This window comes from Triturus cristatus, chromosome 4_2 (genome assembly GCF_964204655.1).
Source record: "Triturus cristatus chromosome 4_2, aTriCri1.1, whole genome shotgun sequence".
In the NCBI taxonomy this organism is placed as follows: domain Eukaryota; kingdom Metazoa; phylum Chordata; class Amphibia; order Caudata; family Salamandridae; genus Triturus; species Triturus cristatus.
In genome coordinates, this window is record NC_140586.1 from 831,396,592 (window position 1) to 831,416,837 (window position 20,246).

Consider the following 20,246-nt stretch of genomic DNA (forward strand, 5'->3'; position numbering starts at 1 on the left):
ATCCACTAATGTGGCCTGAACATCCGCGGAGAATCCAGATGAACGGAGCCACGCCTGCCTTCTTGTGGCTATGGATGAGCCTATTATTCTCGCCACCGAATCTGCCGTATCAAGCCCTGATTGGATCACCTGTCTTGCAGCGGCCTGAGTGTCTGCAACTACCTCCAAGAAGGACGCCTTATCACCCTCAGGCAGCTTACGGGCTAAAGACTTCATTGAGTCCATTAAGGCATGCACGTAACGACCCAGCAAGCACGTGGCATTGGAAGACTTTAGTGCCATACTTCCTGAAGAGAAAGTCTTTTTAGCCGCATGGTCGACCTTTTTGGACTCCCCATCTGCAGGAGACTGAGGGAAAGCCCCCGAAGCATGCTTTGCGCAGGATGCCTGCACAACTAGGCTCTCTGGAGACGGGTGTGTAGATAGAAAATCCGGATCCCCAGGCGCCACCCTGTATCTTCTCGCCACCTGTCTGGAAACCGTCGGAGAAGAAAGTGGCTTTCTCCATACCTCCAAAACAGGCTCCAAGATGGCCTCATTAAAAGGCAGTAAAGGCTCTGAAGTCAACGTAGGAGAGTGCAGCACCTCCGTCAGCAAGTTAGACTTCTACTCTGCAGAGGGTAATTGTAAATCTAACAGTTCTGCGGCCTTTTTAATAACCACATGGTAGGGTGCCAATTCTTGTGGTAGAGAGGATCTTGATGAAGTGTGCTCCCACTCTGGGGTCGTATCCAGGCCACTAGCCTCTTGTATCCCCTCAAATTCATCAGAGGATGTGTCCACTTCACCTTCCTCTACCTCTGCTCTATACCTTCCTTCTTGCAATACCCTTTGGGCCTCCTTCTTGATCGAATCCGGGGAGCCGGCGACGTAGACGTCTTATGCGGCGTCGGTGGAGCCAGAGGTATCGGAGTCGGTGGCGCCGGACGCGGTGCCGATGGAGTCGGCAACGGCGTCAAGGAAGGCTCTGAAGCAGGATGATCCAGCCGAAGCCGTGACGGATCCCCAGACGGCGCCGGAAACTGTCACGAAGGCGCCATCGGCAGAAAGAGCATAAAGGGGGACTGAGCGTAATGCTGCGGCACCCCTAGCGTATACGCCATGGGACCCACGGGACCAGTTGGTGCTCCGGATGGGAAGGCCGCCCTATTAAAGATACCATACATGGCATTCAAGAATTGTGTAGAATCAGTACCTGGAGCCGGGAACTGAGGATAAGGTACTGAACCTGTATCCCTCTGCAGAGTACCTGGCAGCGGCGCCGCAGTGTCCTCTACTGGAGCCGTAGAATCTTCAGGCACCGGAGTAGGCTCTTCCCTTTGTTCCTGTTCACCATCAGAAACAGGCGACTCCACTGGAACCGGAGACGACGCCGGTGACTGCGCCGGTGGTCGCGCTGGAGCCCGCTTCGGCGAAGGAGATCCTCCCCGAAAATTTAGAAGGTGAAGGTGACAAGTCCTTACTTCGACGTCGTCGGGGCGAAGTCTACCTCGACTTCCTGTTCTTCGAAGACCGGTGTCTTGAAGAATGTTTCCTTTTTTTGTGATGTTTCTTCGACTTTGAGGACCTCGAAGCCGACGACTCCGGCCTCGACTTCTTCTTTCTCCCTCTCTTCTCCTTACCGATCTTCGCCATAAACAGCTTAGCCTTCCTTTCCTTTAATGGCTTCGGATTCATCCTCCTACAGCATGCACAATCTTCAACATCGTGGTCCGACCAAAGGCACCACAAGCAGTCCTCATGTGGGTCCGTCATCGACATATGGCCGCCACATTCCCTACAGGGCTTAAAGCCCGACTTCCTCGTCGAAGACATTACAGATTTTACAACAGTAACACCTTACAACTACAAAGTAGCAGGAGAGTACTGGAAAAACCGTTGCGCGTCGACGGCGCGGAAAAAAGGGAACCGACGTCATCACGCCGACGTGGGCCTCTTATGGCTCCGGTGACGTCATACGGAGTCGCGAGCGGAGCCGATGCATTATGACGTCGCCCACGTCAACGTGGAGTGCTGGGGAAAAAAGTTCCGTGGAATGCTGGCGCAGGGGATATTCACAAGGTGATGAATCCACTGGTAGATGTATCCATCAGAAATGTTGGTATAACTATAACGTCCCTGTAACCATTGGTTTGTCTTATCAGTGAATTTCTAAGGTCTTTTAAATGTTAATTCCTAATAATAACGCCCTGTAACCTTTGTTTTTTTCAGTGAATTTCTATGTTTTTTAAGTAGTAGTTGCGTTTGCAGAGTGGAAGAGAAAGGGGTCCGGGCCTCCATCCATCTATCAGGAATCCTGTGTAGGACCTACAAGAGGTACCATGAGGGCTTCTTGGCCCCCAAGGTCCCTCGGGAGAAAAGTGGACTTCATCCCCCAATCAGTAGAGCTCAAGGGGGTGGGTTTGCAGAGTGGTGGAGAAGGGGGCGCATGGCTTCTGCATATCTTTCAGCAACCAAGCTGGGCGAGCCATACCGGAGGTAACAGAAGGGGTTTGTTTAACACAAGTCAGTTTAAAAAAAACAAAAGTGCAGTTGCTCGCAATGTGCAGCAAGACTAACTTAAATAATCACCTAAGAAATGCAAAAAAAATAATCCAAAAACATGTTGCCATATATATCTCCTTTCTGCTCGTCACTGTACTGCTACAAAACCCGAGCAGAAGAAAGAAAAGGCATGTTTTTAAAATTATGTTTCGTGACCTGACCTGCCTTTCCCTTCGGCTGCTGGCAACAGGCATTGTGACATCAGAACTCAACAGTAGTAAGTTATTACAGCTGAGCAGCTATTTCATTTCTTTACAACAGGCCACTGGATGCTCACAAGTCAGCTACTGTAAAGAGAGTTAAGCAAAATCCCATGCATTACATTTGGATTAGAATATATTTCACAATAACTAAATCTGCCTTTATAGGAAACTTTCCACTCATACATATTGTGCAAAAAAAGTCCTAAAAATAAATATAAATAAATTGTTCTAACATTTTGGTTAAAACTAAGTACCCTCTGTTTTGGGTGGAGACTAATGTCTATGAAGTGGAATTTTATAAATATTTGGATAGGACTTTGCACAAGTCTCCAATATGAGTTATGCACCAGAATCAAACCACAGACATGGCTCTAACAAGGCATGGGTAAAATGGAAATTATGCCGGGGTAATTCACGTACTTTGTTACATGCAGTTCCCATTTTACACCACTTCTAGTTTTGCCCCATTCCTTGTAAAAAAATTACAGAGAATACATAGGGCAACAGAATGTGAACAGCTGTTTGCTGGGCTCCTAAATTAGATGTGTTGGTGAGACTATGGTAGTTGAGCTCTGTCTCTCCACTTGGAAAACGTGTTGGTCACATAGGGAGGTGGACAGAAAGCAAATAGCACATGGTTGCTTTCAATGTTCACTGAGACTACAATGCCATACAAACTACAATGCATGACCAAGACTAACTCAAGAAAATGACCATGAAAGAGTCAATGCTATAGAACGAAGGGTACCACTGTTCCTTGAGATTTCTGGTTGAAGGATTTAGAAGTAAGTTACATCTGAGACAGCAGTGCTACAGTTGTCTGCCGGTGACTTCCTAGGATGTCATGCTATCCACATCTGAGGTTCTAGAAGGACTGACTGGAGTTTGAAGGGAGCACACCCTTCCATCTAAAGAGAAGCCACATCTCTCGGAAATCCACACAAGTTGGTATCTTTGAAAATCCTTCAAAACTAATCACATCAGTCTCTTCAGTTGGCCAGTCTAAGCTGCAAAGGTCTTTCCTATGGCTCTTGCAAACACAGTCTGAGAACTTACCCCTTCTTGATATCATCAGAACGCTAAGTTGGACCCTTTGGTGCTATGGCCTTGCATCCTCTTACCTGTGCAATTAAATTCATTCTCAGAACTGATTTTTTTCTTCTTTTAAATTAACAGCAAGGCACGCTGGCCTATTTTGCTGCAAGTATGTGACATTAGTTGTGCATGCTCCAGAGTGCCCAACCAAGTGTTAATTGAAGAGATATAATGCTTGCTGTACTCCGACGCTGGAACAGGCGCAAGGTCTGCCAGACCGGCAAGCTGTGGCCCCAGAGAACTAGACATTTTGTATATTTCTTTAGTAGAGCGATGTTTCAGAAGCTGTATGGAAAGTTCAACTTACATGGTGCCCGTATCTCGAATAGAAAGTTCGGAATTCATTTATCTTTGAAGAAGTTTAGGTTAATTAAACAAGGGGCATGAGCTTGGAGCAGTGAGGAAAGATGCAGACATGTTTAGGATAGACCGACCAGGCGTCCAATTGGATGAAATCCTTATTTGAAGAAAATGATGCAATAACCACACAATATAGAAATATTTCATGTGTTTGAAGTCCTTGTAATGAGTTTTGAAAACATTTTGTGCAACAGAATCAATTAAAACGGACAAGTCAGTCTTGTACTGAAAGATCGAATATCAACTCCTTTGCATCTGAACACTAACTCAAGGCCAAATTTGGTGATTTGTTTGGACTGAATTAATGGAATGTTTGAATCCCACAAGAAAGATTGTTTTGTATAAAAAAAAATAATATCTCAATGTGTGTGTGTGAATCTGAGAACACCTTTTTTAAACACTTTTGTGACAATCTGAAAAGAAACAAACTGAACAAAAATATAAGACTTTATATACAGTGTTATTTGTCATACCTATCTGCGTATCGTAGAGTATTCAAGGTGTACTCGCAAGAGTTTAGTCCTGGGGAAATCATTGCAATCTGAAAAAAAATATTCAATTTAGAACAGATAAGTCAGATCTATAAACCAAAGCCTTAATCCATTCACAATGAAAACTTATCATTAAGCCCAACTATTTCCACCACAAAGGTTTCTCGGTCATGCTTGACAAGTTTAAAGAGACCGGGTGAGGAGAACCGGACCTATGCTGCTGGCCCCTTGAACAAACTGCACCCTGCACTTTAGCCCTAGCCCCAGCCCCTGGAGGGGCTTGAAAGTCCTTGTGGCAGTCCCGGGACGCGCACGGTTGTCGACCCGGCCAAGACGGGTCCGTCTTGGCCCGTGTGAGACAGACAGAGGCAGGGCTGGGCCACGGCTCTTTCATCCACAAATTAAGGTACTGTGACACGGTGATAATCTTGATGAAGAACAAATCTGAAAAGGATTTTGTAGACACTTGCCATTGACTTTGTTTTGAGGTGGACTATGATTTGACGTTACTTATTTGTAAGGAAACTCACGTGGGGCATAAAGCACTCTGAGAAGTGTTGATAGCAGTTATTTTTATCCTTCGTTTTTGCCAAAGTTTTGGCGCTATATCTTATTCTTGGTATATGTGATTCTATTGTGATCTAGACAGTATGGGGAAGACAAAAATGGCAAGAATTCAAACCAAAAAGTTAGCTAAATCAGGGGAACATACCCGTCAGTCCCTACTTAACTGGAGCTGTAGTGCCATAGAACGGCAGATCACAACAGTGGAAGAGGCCGTAAAACCCGGAGTGGACGAGGATGCTTTAGATCTAGTGGAAGCTAGTTCTAGTCAACCGGTGGTTCAGAGAAGTATATCGGGCATAAATGGCTGCGTGGTGAACATTTTAGACCATTTGTCAGGTAGTGAGCAGGAGTACGATGTGCAACAACAATCACCAAATAAGTGCACGAGGAATCCTGATAACTGCCCCACCACTTGCGAGGATCCAGGCCCTCCAATTGAGAGGTCCTCCCCTAAAATCCGCAAAAGGGCCCCTAAAAGGGTAAAGTCCACACCAGTCAAAACAGAAAATTGGGAAAAATCATTCATTTGCTCTAATATGTGTACACAGAGTGAGGTTGGAAAGTTAAAAGTAAAACTGGATGCTCTGGATTCGCTAATTAGAGAGAGCCTAAGTAGTTTGACAACTAGAATAGGCACCATGGAGGCAACTTTAGCTAAATGCTTGGACAAACTTCAGCCCCCAGTGCCTGAGGGCATGCGTTTACCTGCCCAAATGAGCAATCACAACCATCAAATTAATAGTATAAAGCCAAACACCACCAGCTCTGTTACAGTTACCCATAACGCATCAAGACATGTGCCACCTAATATAACTCAACAAACTACTCTTGCTAATACTGAGGTTCAACCACCCACTACTTCACCAGCTATGACCATGCCCACTTCTATTCCAACATCAACAAATCTTAATCGTGCGCATGTGAATCAGAGGATACGACATACCACTCATTTGGACTTACCGCCAGCTGCTACGCCCTATGTAGTAGTGTTAGTCAACGTTCCCACACTAGCAGATGGGACAATAGAACCCTGGGAGATTTTAAGGAATAAGTCCTTACAGTGGCTTGGTTCCAGGAAGTGTCTAACTGAGAACTTATTTGATGAGTTTAAGATCGCAAGGAGAGTGGGATGGTTAGGCGGAGGGCCTAAAAAACTCCCAGGGGACACTGTAGTGCTGTCATTCAAAACCCCCAACTTAGTAAGATTGATACTGAGCATAATTGGAGACAATCCCATGGGCGGGCCATGCATTAGTCTAGTTCCTTTAGGCTACTTTTATCAACCTATGTATAGCAATAATGCCAGGACTAACTGGGAAAATCATACTCCACTTTATAGGAGAGTTCAATATTCCCACTCGAAACCGCTTCGATAGACTTAACAATCTCGAAGCGGTTGATTGACAGAGATCAGAGGACCCCACTCAAGCTGTAAAACCCAGTGCGTTGGATGTTTCTTGTAATATGGGACCACCAATAACCAGATCCAGTGTTGCAATAATCATACCACCAGACCAAGTAAGAAACCACAGAGCCACTTAACACTACAACCTTAGATACGGAGGATGTCTTGACACACCTCCATATCCCAAACTGGATATATACCTTCGCAGGCGGGGCGAGGGAGGGAATGGTTGTAAAGCCAGGAAAGTTAAATGCCAGATTATGTTTTGGAGTGTGGCTGGTTTAAAATCAAAAGTGACCAACAAAGTATGGAATGATTATGAATGTAATTATGAGATATTTAGTTTGCGAGAAACATGGACAGAGGAGCCAATCCATATGAGTGGATATAAAACATTCCACACCCCTGCAGTAAGATCGATCCATGGTAGAGCGAAAGGTGGTCTTTGAACCTATATTTCCAACCATCTAAAAACGAGGAAAGTTGAACTAGTTGTTAGCAATCGATACTATCAAATCATTAGTATACACATAGATCAGGAATCATGTGTGATGATATTGAATTTTTATAACAACTGTAGGAGAGTAGGGTCCGCTTTCTATGTTCACCCCCACTTTTTGCTTTTGCTTTACTGGTTTTCGACTTAGATGTGGCTGTGGGCCTGCTAATCAGTCCCACAGCCCTGCTGTTCTCTCTCTAAATTGATACTATGTACTTTAGGTGCATAACCCATTTGGATAGGATCACCTTATTGGCCCCTGTACAGTGTACCCTAGGTACCCAGGGCATAGGCGTACCCTAGGCCTACCAGGGGCTGCAGCATGTATTATGCCACCCCTGGTCTGGCCTTCCATTTTGACACAACTGGCTGATCACTCAGCTGGGGCAAGGTCGTGTAATCACCCCTTGCTTAGGTGTAGTATTCCTATACCTAACTTACATATAGACACATATGTACCTATCAGCCACTCCTATGGCAGGCCTTAACAATCCTGGAGGCAGAGTGCTTGGTAACATGTGAGATGGTGCTCTAGCATGAGCTGAGCCTGTCTGCAGCTTTCGGAACCATGTCCTTATAGCTGTTCTATGATATAGCCTACCATATACTCAAGTACCTTATAATCTTAGACGGTTATGGTAACTATGGTTTGGCTTTATCGAAACATGTCGTGTAAGGTGTCTAACACTAGGGAATAATACCCCCATGCCATTTCTGGACATGAGAATATTATTCCCCCCTTCTAGAGGGAAAGACATGATAAAATCATACTTTACTGTTAGCCTCTGACCAAAGCCTCAGCATCACAAAATGGATGCTGCTGCCACGACACAAGTCTGACCTCCTGCTGCTGGGAGTGATCCCAGCCAGGGAGGCCTGGACAATAGGTTTCCTGCTTGGGGAGGTGCTAGCACCTCCCCAGACAACCTTTAGTGTATTGGGGCAGGGTGGGCTGAAAGGAATGAGACATGCCTGGGGCACACAAGGTGTTCCTTGCATAGTCCAGTTCAAACCTGCGCTGGGGCACTCCAGCCCCAGCTCTGGCGCGAAACTGGACAAAGGGAAGTGGGTGTAACCACCCCCTCCCAGGTCCCACCCATAAGGCGTGACCTAGCAGGTATCCCAGCCCCCCAGATTAGTATAAGAGTGGGAGTTGGGCCTCAAGACTTTAGATTATCCTGAACCTGCAACTTGAACAGAAACTCTGGACCTTCGACATTCGACGAAAGAAGAAAACTGAAGAATCTCCCTTGTGGCCAAGGAGTGGCTACCCTGTGCAAACAGGCACCATCAAGAGACTACCCTTTGCTTTGCTAAAGTTCTACGAGGGACCGACTGCAGAGCCCGACCAGAGCCTTGACTTCCAGATTTCTCCGACCCTGATCCACATCCACAGCAGAGCTGAGATACGTGGAGGCGACGAGAGACGTGGGACCGGCTACCTGGGAAAAGTGGCTAGTATCTTCAAGCGCAGCTTCTGAGGCACCCTCGAAGTTGTGCACCGGGGATTGAGAAGCCCCAACCCCAAGCACCATCTGCACCGAAGATCAGCCCCCCACACTCCACGAGTCCTGCGTGGGGCCCTTCAGCATTTTCCTGCTTGCCGCGTCTGTCCGGTTGCTTGCCCGCTGGCTAGTGGCCTTTGTGACGACGCACCCTGAAATCTTCACCGCTGGTTTGGCTCCTCCAGACTGGCTCCTGCTTCTTTGAAAACGAGAAGCACCCCAGACCTTCCTGGTCTGCACCAGAAGCAAGTCCTCCATTCTTCGTGGGTTCCGCTTGCCAAGGCTTGGTGAGTCCTAGTCCAACTTCGACGCCGCCGACAGCAAGAGCCTTCGTGGGACAGCTCGCCTCCTGGTCGTCCTCGACGTTCCCTGGTCCTCGTGGCTGCAGCGACAAGCTTCACCTCTTCGCCTGCAATCTTCACGACATCGCCTGGTTCCTTCCTGGTTCCACGTGGTCACTGGCTAGTGACCTTGACTCTGTCCCTTCTGCTTGCAGGTCTCCTCTCTTCTTGATCCCAGCCTTGGGATCCACCGGACACTCTTCATTGACTGCCTGTCAGCATCTTTCTTCAGGCATCCATAGGAGTCGACGACGAAACCCGACGCAACTTCACCCCTATGCACCCGCAGCCTGTGGGCTAGGTAACTTGGGTACTCCGGTGCTCATCAGGATAGTGACTACCCTAGTGTCTAGTTTTCCAGTCTCGACTTCCTAGCTACTCCGGAAGTGTCCTAAATCTATCTATTTCTAAACTGTACTATTGCTATTGACTTTTACGCATTACGCGTGAGTGTTTCCACTCTGCACCTGAATCCCGTGGGCCTCCCACTTCCTAACCTTTGGTAGTATAGTGTAGCCCCAGCGATTCCCTAGGCCTATCCTATTTCCGTGACAGTGGTCCTTATACCACTTACTTAGTATATGGTTTGCGTGGCCCCTAGGGCCTAACTATATTACTTACCTGTGTGACTTAATGTATGCATAAATAAGACTGTGTTGTACTTACCTTGAATCTCATAAAGAGTGCTGAGGGTTTGACTAGAATAAATACACTTTATTTTATATATATATCTGTTGTGGTGTCCTTTCATTTGGTATTCAAGGGATTATATATGGTATCACAGCTGGCTTCACATGCCATTCAGAGTTTAGCCTAAGACTGCTCTTGTCCATGCTACCACTAGGATAGCTGGTCTATAAGGTTGACTTTACAACCAATCACCATAAGGGTATTTGGACTGATATAAGGTGTACACTAGAACTAGTGACATCATACATCAGGCCAACTTCTCACAACAACGCCCCCTCGGAAATGCTGGAGGGAATTCTTAGAAATTTAAATAGAGAAGTGAATAATTTGCAAACTTATCCAACTAAAGATGTTTTTGTTATATGGGGCGGGGATTTCAACTGTTCACTATGTCAAAATGGTGATAAGGGGGTTTTTGGAATTACTTATGAAAAAGATACCAGTTTTCCACATTTTTTGCACACATCATATGGAGATCTTTTGAATGACATGTTTTCATGTGATATGGGGTTTGCTAACAACTTATGTTCACCTGCGGTCCCATTTAATCTGACTTTTAATGGACTAGGCACTTTCTAAACGATAGATTTTTTCTGATATCTAGCAGATATTTCCTGTGTTAAGAATTTTACTACCTACGATATCGCCTTAAGTGATCATTGTCCATTAAGTATCGACGTCATGGTGTACAAACAAGATTTTAACACGAAAGGTAAATCTACGCAGTTCCTGAAGAATATTATTTTGAGTCGGCTAAACGGGTATGCATTAAAATGGGCACAACTGGATCCAGAGGAATTTGTCACTAAATTAATGACAAGATTTAAAAATATGTTCTATGCTTGCCTCGATATAAATTCTTCTCATTATATGATAATCATAGTGAAGGGTGGTTTGACTCCAAATGCACTGAGGCCTACACTAAACTTAAACCCGCATTAAAGGCCAGAGAGAAGGATCAGGACCTTATTAGGGAAGCCAGAAGAAATTCTAAGTGGACATTAAACGCAGGGAAGAAAAAGTTAAAAGAGGAGACCTGGAATGCCCTACATGAGGCATCGATCGATCGAGAGACTGCTGCATTTTTTAAGGCGGTCAATGCGCCATTTTGTGTTGAAAAAGATAAAGCTACTATAGAGATTACCATATTAGAATCAGAGTGGGTATCACATTACTCATGGCTTTACACAAATCAAAAATTAGTTGACCAGGGAACTTTGGAAACTGAGGTTGACTGAGTCTCCCCCTACTTTCCCGAAATTTACATTGGATTTTACTCTGCGCAAGGTTAATGTGGCCATAACTGCTAGCCTGGGTGGTAAGGCCCCAGGACCGGATGGCATTCCGGGTGACCTGTTTAAAACTAACATGGCACTGTGGGGACCACTTTTAACGCAACTTTTTAATGCATGCTGTTCTAGGGGGTTTTCATCGTCTTGGTATGAATCTACAATTGTCCCCATTTTTTAAAAGGGCGATAGGGTGAATCCAGCTTGTTACCGCCCAATTTCATTACTGGATTCCACAGTTAAGATAATAGGGCGTGTGATTCTAGATAGACTACAGACGTGGGCGGAGGAACATTCTATTTTAAGTAAGTTACAATATGGCTTTCGCAAGGGCCTGGGCACAATTGACTAGGGCCTAAACCTACATATCCTACTAGACAAATACACTAAAGCGAAAAGGGAAAGGCTGTTTTTAACTCTTGTTTACTTAACGTCAACATTTGACTGTCGTCCACAAAAAGCTGTGGGCAATTTTAGAGGGGCTGGGGGTAGACAATTCTATAATTTCCTTCCTAAGACAGCTTTCTTCAGGGGCAAGGGCAAGGGTCCGTTTTGGACAGGCAAGATATTGAAATTCTTGGTGCAGAGTGTCAAGAGGATTAAGGCAAGGCTGTGTTCCTTGCCCCATTCCTATTCACGCTGTATATAAATGACCTAGAATCCACCTTGGTCAAGTAGTGCAGGACTTACCACTAGCAGCAACCCGCCCTATCCCTGCACTCCTTTACGCAGACAATGCGGTCCTGATGGCCCGCACGCCCCTCGGTCTCCAAAGGGTAGTAACTTCCTTCACAAATTTTAGGACTAATCTGGGTCTCACAATTAATTGCTCGAAAACGTTCTCAATGAACTGCGGGATTGGGTCAAATGAAAATAAAAATAAAATTTTTATTAACAAGGCGGCATTAGAGAATACTAACACTTTTTCCTATCTAGGGATATTTTTCGATCAATCAGGGTCTTGGAGTAGGGCAATCAAAGCCAGAAGGCTGTTATTCAGTAAATCAATGATGGCACAAACTTTAGCAGAAAACTAGGCAGACGTTCCCCATGTGAATTGTTACGCATATACAGTGCAAAACGTGTAGCGATTGCCACTTATGGAGCAGGTATCTGGGGACATGCTAATGTCAACTCACTCCAGATAGCAGAAAATCAACATTTATCTGTCATACAGAACTGGGCCTGCCATACCTGGAGGATGTGATTAAGATACAGCCTGTTCATTTGTGGCATAGGGTTTGGACTACTGATGAGTCTGCTTTTAACCACCACATTTTGAAGGATGCATTGGGAACTGATGGGGTCAAACATATAAGATGGCTTGAATATGTTAAAACATTTCAATTCGGCCATGCAGAATATTACAATGACCCCTCCACAATGTGTGAGGTACCCAGGAAGGATCTCAAAAATAGATGCATGCCATTCCTGAGTGAAACCAGAATCATGACCGAAATGGGCAAGACTACGGTCATAGCACACCATCTTACTCTAACCTCTGTAACTACATAACCATACATCCTATTAATTACAAGAGACTATGACAGATTTCTGCCAACGCGGTTTAGACTGAAAATATTACACAGACCCTTAAGTTTTCCTGAGGTAAATGACTGGTCGAGAACACAAACTGCCCATGCGACGACGGGTCAGCTCAGTCGTCTATTCACATATTGCTCTTTTGCAAATGTTATTCTATACCTAGAAAAAGATGGATTGTTCCTGTGTTAAAAAGATTTGGACTGAGACTATGTCGCCCCGCATTTTTGCTGTTGCAATTTCCTGATAATGTATTCACTATTGCCTCTGTTATTGCTCATCTTAAAAATGTTTTTACATCCCGTACATCAATTGTGATATGACTTTTATATGTTTTTAGCCCTTGTGTATCATTGTGCTTACATCTGCGGATTGTTTTGTATGATCTATGAATTGTGCTTTCATGGTTATCTTTTTCATAGTAACCGAATAAAGTTCTTTGAAGTTTAAACACACACACACACACACACACACACACACATATATACACACTACTTACCCTGTAAGCATCTGTACGTGACTTGAAGTGTCGTAGATTCACATGTTCTGCATACTCCTGTCATTTATTGTTGGGCTCAGATGTGTGCATCTCTGACGTCTTGAGTAACGAGGTATAGTGACTCATTAGGACTGGTAATGCGCATGGGGATCTGCTTCATGGTTACAATTGTTTTCGGCATGGAAGGTGAGTCTAAAGAGGGAGCATAAGAATTGAAAGAATAGATGACTGCAAAAGAGAAACGAAAGTCTGCAACAACCAGAAGCTTCAGGGAGGTAGGGTAGGCGCATGTGAATCTACAGCACTTCATGCCACAAACAATGCCTATAGGGTAAGTAACATTCGAATAGTGGCATGTGTAGCTGTAGAAACACATGCTGTGCATGGACTGAAAATCAGTGCTCCCATAAGTGGTGGCTAGCCGGAGAATGTTGCCGAGGTCTGAATAGGTTTGTAGCACAGCATGGCCCACCTGTGCTAGTTGTCGTGCTAAGACGTCCACACAGTAGTGTTTAGTGAATGTGTGTGGAATGGACCAAGTAGAGGCTTCACATATGTCAGCTATTGAGATGTCAAGGAAGCCATAGAGGACTCCTTCTTGCAAGTCAGGAGTTGGTGGGTGGGGCAGCAAAATTTATTTTGGCCTTAGTGTAGCAAGTTTTAATACAATTGCCAAGAAATTAAGTTACGCCCCATTTGGACAGAGCGCGCCATTGTAGGTTTTGATGACCGCAACAGAGTTGCTGGGTTTTATCAAGGGCCTTGGTAATATAGGAGGGCATGTTTGACATCCAGCATATGGAGGGCTCTCTCTGCCATGGATTGTGGCCGTGGAAAGAAAAGCGGTAGCTCAATAGTTAGAGGTGGAATAGGGATACCATCTTTGGGAGAAACTTTAGGTTGGTCTGTCATGAATCTGGAAGAATGGTTTCAGCAAAGTAACTGCTTGAAATTCACCAACACAAATTAAAGTGATCTCAACCACAACAGCAACCTTCAATGATGGCAATAGTAGTGGGGAAGAGACTAGGAGCTTAAAGGGGGGGGGGGGGGCATGAGCAGAGTTATGATATTGAGGTTCCAGACTGGTGCAGTAGGAACTTGGGTGAAATAACTTGTGAGCCCCACCGTGGAAGCTTGGATGACTGGTACCCTGAAGAGGGAACCGTGTTCTGTTTTGCAAGTAAGCTGCAACTGCAGCCAAGCAAAGTGAGGGCATATAGATGAGACAAACCTGATCTTTGGCTGTGAAGGAGGTAGCAAACGATCTTGTACTGCTGATTTGAGTGGATCGGTGTATTTAGGAAGGCTATATTGGGCAAACTTTTCCCACGCATGTGCCAGGTTTACATGCTTCTTTGAGAATAGACATGTATTCTGCAGGGAGATAAAAGTAACTTAACTCTAAGATCTCGGAAGCTAGATCGCAAAATTGAGCTGCCTGATGCCACTTTGGTTCTGCGCAAGAAGATCTAGCCAGTTGAGCAGTTTGCCATGAGGGACTACTAAAGATCTAGAAGAGTCTTGAACCAGGGTTCTCTGGCCCACTTAGGAGCCATGAGGGTGAGAAATGTTTGCTGAAGCTTTTGAAACATACAGAAGGAGTCGGAGAGGCAGAAAGGTGCAGGCAAGTATCCCTGACCAGTTCATCTATAGTGCAATGCTCATGGAATGTGAGTGTGTGAACCTGGAGGTGAAGCTTTGCTAATTTTGGTGGTGTGAAACCCCCAGCAACAGAATACTGGTGTAGGTCTTGGGGGTGGAGTTCACACTTGAGAACTGGTTGCAGCACCCTGCTGAACAGGTCTGCAAAGTCATTGTCCACTCCTGGCAGGTACTCTAACAGATGTATCCTATGGTAGAGTGCTCAATGCCAGATTTTCTTCAACTGCTGCAGAGAGTGTGTGCCTCCCTGTTTTTGCAGGTATTACAGGTCTGTCATGTTGTCTGTCTTTGTAAGTACAACCATGTGGCGGCACAATGGAAGGCGGCCTTGAGTGCCAAAGGAAAGTCAGCAGTTTCAAGTAACAAGTGAAGTCGCCAGTGGTGGGATGTCCACATGCTTTGGAAGGTGGTATGCTGCAAATGCACCCCAAAGTAAGGGAATAGTCTGTAGTGATGGTCTCCTGCAGAACTGGGTATAGAAAGGGCCAGCCCTGCAACAGTTTGTTGATGTACCACCACTGTAGAAAGCGATGTGTGCTGCCTCAAATCAATCCTAAACTGACCTACTGGCCCTCTGCTTGTGACCATAGTGCAGCCAGGCACTCCTGTAGAAGACGCATGTGTAATACTGCATGGGGGACTACGGCAATACAAGAGGCCATCCGGCAAAAAGGTGCATTAATGTTCTGATCGTTCATGAGGATCTGGCTGAAAAAGTGGAAGTAGTAGTTTGAAAACGTGGACCCATACTGGATTGCGGTAAGCCTCCCCAGTGACTTTTGGGAACTGCACCTAGGAAGGGCTGAACCTGGGGGGGATTATAGGTAGAGCTCGACTGTGAAACCTCAATTGAGCAGGCGGTCTGACTATGGGAAAGAAAGTTGCTTGGCCTCACTTTTGATCAGCCAGTTCTCCAGTTAAGGGAACAAGTGGATGCCTCTTCTCCTGAGGTGAGTCGCTTTAACATTAAGATATTTTGTAAATACCCTCTGGCCTGCAGTGAACTCGAAGAGCAGCACCTTGAACTTACAACGCTGACCGCTTACCACGAACCACAGGAAGCAGCAGTGAGAAGGGTGTTATGTGGAAGTAAGCATCCTTCAGATTGAGAACTGTCAAAGTCACCTTCTTGCGGCAGCGGGATGACATCTTGTATGATGACCATATGGAAGTGAGCCAACAGGACATACTCATTGAGAGGCCCGAGGTAGAGTATAGGTCTGAGTCTCCCATCTTTGTTGAATATGAGGAAGTATAGACAATACACTCCTTTGCCGCAGTGGTATAGCGGCACAGGTTCTATAGTTCCATTGAAGGGCAACTGCACCTCCTCTTGAAGGAGGTGCCGATTTGTTGTGGAGAGGGTATGCTTGTGGTGTGGGATGTTTGGTGGGGACGCAGTGAGTTCTAGACAGTATCCCTGCTGTATGGAGTGGAATCACTGGCAAGAGGCGATTCTTTCCCACTGGAGGAGAAACCCCTGTTATCCTTCCCAACAGCTGTAGTGTGATCGGCGAGGTAGTTTAAACCCCCCAACCCTCCAAAACTGGGGCAAGTGAAAGGAGCCTCAGGGGGTGGGTGTTTGGAGGGCATCCACAGTCTTGTGAGTGTGTTTTTTCTTATCTGATCCACCTGCGCCCTGAAGAGATGTTCACTAATTAACAGCATTTTCAACAGATGCTGACCTCTGGCTAGAGGTGCCAAGCATGGCGCTGAATGAGGACATTGGAATTAAAACCGTTTTGGCACAGTATTAGCTGGGTCAAGGGTGCAGAGGATAGTGGTGTTAGATATTATTCTGCCCTCAAGACTAATTAATGTCCCAGGTGTCTGTATTGGTCTTGGAGGTTCTGGAGAAGTTCCTCCATCTCGTCCAAGGGAGGCCTATCACAACGAGCGAGTGATCCAATTCAATTTCGGAGCCGGTTGCCATTTAGAGCCAAAGAGTGTTTTAGGTACAGAGGAAAGACTGGGTTTGTGAGCCATTTTCGGCACTAGTAAACCAGAGACCTGTTGAGAAGGGGTGCTCAGCCACAGCTCGGTGTCTGTGTGCACTCAGATTGGGAGGCGGACCTCACAGTCGCAGTCTTCGATCCCTGCGGCACCTATGGCTGCTGCGGTTCATGTGTTGCATTTTCTATCATTCAAGTCTTGGATCTCATTGATAAATAAATGTCTACTTTGTACGGACAGGGCACCTAGTATTCGGGAGACTATGGTTGCAGACCTGAAGTTTGTTGGTCCAAGGAGATTTGGAGTGACAGAGGGTAGTATTATAAGGGAGTCCTTTCCATCACTGTCAGGTCATCGCCGACGAGAACTAGCAAAAGCTAGGCGGAGGGCCCATGAGGGGCATGGCCCCAAGAGAAACAGTCATTGACGCTCCACAGGCAGTGAGATTAGGAGAAATCTGAACAAAGAAAGTATTTCACACCAATGGGAGATTATACACTGAATACGTTAAACACCACAAGGCGTTGAACCGGCGCTCACTCAGTAACACAGCGGAATGAAGACAATCCAATGGAGCTGAAGCGCATTCCCAGTCACAGGAGTCCCTATACCTTGTTACTCAAAAGAATTCTTCAAAGAAAAACAAGTTGCACATGTCCTAGCCCAACACTTGATGGGAGGAGTATGCAGAGCATTTGTATCTACAGCTACACATGCCATGAACACACATACCTATATACTATGTACTCACACAACTATATTCATAGCTACAATATAACCAAACATCATGAACAAGTTAGGGAAGTTAGCCACAAAAAAAGCAATACTACTAAAATTGGCATATTGTGGTAACCTTTGCAAGATATAAAACAATGCACGGTTCATGAACCCACTATCTTCTCAAAGGAAACCACCAATAATAGAACTGTATGAGCAGTGATGCAGATAGAATGCACCTCAACATACACTAAGAAAGGCAAACCGGTACAAATTGATCTTGTAACCCGAGTACAGGAGAAGGTCAACTTCTCCCTACACAACACAGGAGGAAGGGGTGAGTCTAAAATGTGATTTATGGATGTGCTAAGTATGTAATATAGACCACTGTTACTATGCACACAGAACGCATGGAGATGGTAAAAATGTTTAAGACACATTTAAAATCCACATGTATAACACGTCCACTAGCAGAATGGTTTGTTTTGCCACAGGTGGTTACCAGTTGTACACGGCCTAGTGTTCTAAAATGGTCATGTAAGGACCACTTTGTTGTTGTGAAATCTATCAAGGGGTCAATACCACAATGTACTGCAAGTTTGAATGGGCTCTTAATTTAACAGTGAACTCAAAACTTTAACCTTGGCATCAGAGTCAAAGTAAAACATTCAAATCCACGCAAGCCTGCATGTGAAGAAAGATTCTTTCATAGCTGTTGTATCAACCCCATTGCTATTAATTTGTAGCTGTTTTAAGTATAAACTCCAGACAGAAAAGTTGTTCTGTGCGTAGGGCGAAATACACGCTTTTAGAACAATGAATTTACAACAGGATTACCGGGTGTAGGCATGGTGGTCGGAAGACCCTTCCTTACCAGTTAGTAGAGCACGTTTTGAACCAAACTAGTGCTATTCAGGAGTTGAGAAGAGATGGAAGCCACAAGATTACAACATGTTTGCATAGACGACTGTGTTACAAGAGGACACTTAGTAAACAGAGCACAATACTGCTTCAGACAATGACCTCAAAGAACATATTGGGGAATGACTTACATAATGCAATGAATGTAGGGGTTGATATATTAGCATTTGAGGGGGCGTAGGAAAACCCCTTACCCCTCACCATGGAAACTAGGCATGAGAACAAGAGGCAATTATTTTTCTCTGGGGATACTGAACATTCTCCAGGCTTTACTACTTTGTCATCTTCATACTAGAGCGGTCACCAATTGCTATGGTGAATTTTTGTCAATGGGCATTTCCAAAAATTCTATTCTGACGATGATTCTTAGGGACAACGGCCAGACTATAGAGAATACAGGCATAGTCCATTTGCAGAGAGTACTTTGAGAAGCATATGAAACACTCATAATGAACCAGGCGGTTAGCACGAGCAAAATTACCAAGCAGGAAGGAAACCTCAAAATACAATGGGGAGTTTAAAAAACTTTCCTGGATATGAATGAGCTGAGAATTCTGCCCCACACACCAGCTGAATACAAAAAAGTTGGACTGCAATAAGGCATTATCTTTGGTAGAGATGAAGTCACAAGAGGTCAGAGGTAAGTTATATTGGTGTTTGGCTTGGTGGAGCAAGAGGGATGAAAACAAAAACAGTTGATAGGGTAATTAATACTATCTGGATGGAAGTTAATACAGAACAACACAGCAAATCTTTGCAGACTATTGCAAAACCAGTGTGCGACCACCTGTCCAAGGGCCTGACTGCCCGTCCAAAGGCCCGACATTCTGCGTGACACTGAGTCCCTGGGTGAGGAGGAAGACTTAAAAGGAGATTGTGTTTTTGAATTAGTTGATGATCCCCACACTGTCCGAGGAGATGAGGGCCACACTGCAGGGCTGCAGCATTTGAGTCAAATGGGCTCCTTGACACACTGCTCAAATGTCCGGCCTCGGTGGTGCAGGAATCCATTCCAATTATGTTTAACAAATCTAAGAGGGTACACTATTCAGAATTCACCAGAAGTAGGCCACCATTACAGCTAGACAGAAGGCAGGCTGCCTGAGGAGTGTTCCTCACCCAACTTCATCTCACCTCAATGTACAATTTAAAGTACTACTTAAGGTTTTAGTCAACAAGCTACTTTAAGTTGTCTGTTTTTATTCTACCAGCTCAGTCAAGGTTCCTAGCATACTGTTCAACAAGGCAGAGCCTGTGCAGTTCTACAACTAGCTGACAAGGACAGAGGCAGCTTTGGCAATCGTCTTAATACCGAGAAGGCACTTGATTCTATTGAGTAGGGTTTCTAATTTCCGACGCAGGAAAGGTTTGACTTTGAAATGGGATTTAGTTACTCGGTATGAACCCATCACTGCTGTAAGAGCTATATGGAGTGCTGTTACTTGTGATTAACCAGGAATGAGAGACTAGGCAAGCCTTTCCACTCTACCAGCTGCTCTGTGTTCTCCCTGGAATCTTATTGCATGCTGGGTTACTGCACCAGTAGGTGAGGGGTTTTGTGTATGGCACAGAAGTAGACCTAGAGGAGTGTTATCCTGCACATGGCCTGTACTCTAAACCCAGACTGTTGGAAGTCTCTGGGTACAAGTTTAATTTAAGCAAGTGTACCCTCTTTCAAATACACAAATGGGATGCTAGGGGCATTAAGTTCACTTCAGCCCCATGTGGGTGCAGAGGTGTTATTACAAGTGTGTGGAAGAGTCCTGGATAGGGGAAACGTTCATCAAATGAAATGTGGAAAAAATACTAACTTTCACAGGATACAAAGCACTGGAGCACGTTCCAGTCAGCTGGTTGAAAGAGCAACTCTTTATATTCATTACTCTACCAAAGTTACTGTATATGCTGCAAAATGCACCATGCTAAAATCCAGAGACCTTTTTCGTATGTTTAGAGGGTG

At 45.1% G+C, this 20,246-nt stretch overlaps 1 protein-coding gene across 2 annotated transcripts in view; it reads right to left on the reverse strand.

Moving 5' to 3' along the window:
• KIF2C (kinesin family member 2C) overlaps positions 1–20,246 on the reverse strand; it is a 1,365,901-nt gene that overhangs the window by 416,681 nt on the left and 928,974 nt on the right. For both annotated transcript variants that reach the window (XM_085602797.1, XM_085602796.1), the window contains one exon: positions 4,676–4,743. In XM_085602797.1, the coding sequence (XP_085458923.1) occupies positions 4,676–4,743 (68 nt within the window). The remainder of the gene's footprint in view (positions 1–4,675; positions 4,744–20,246) is intronic.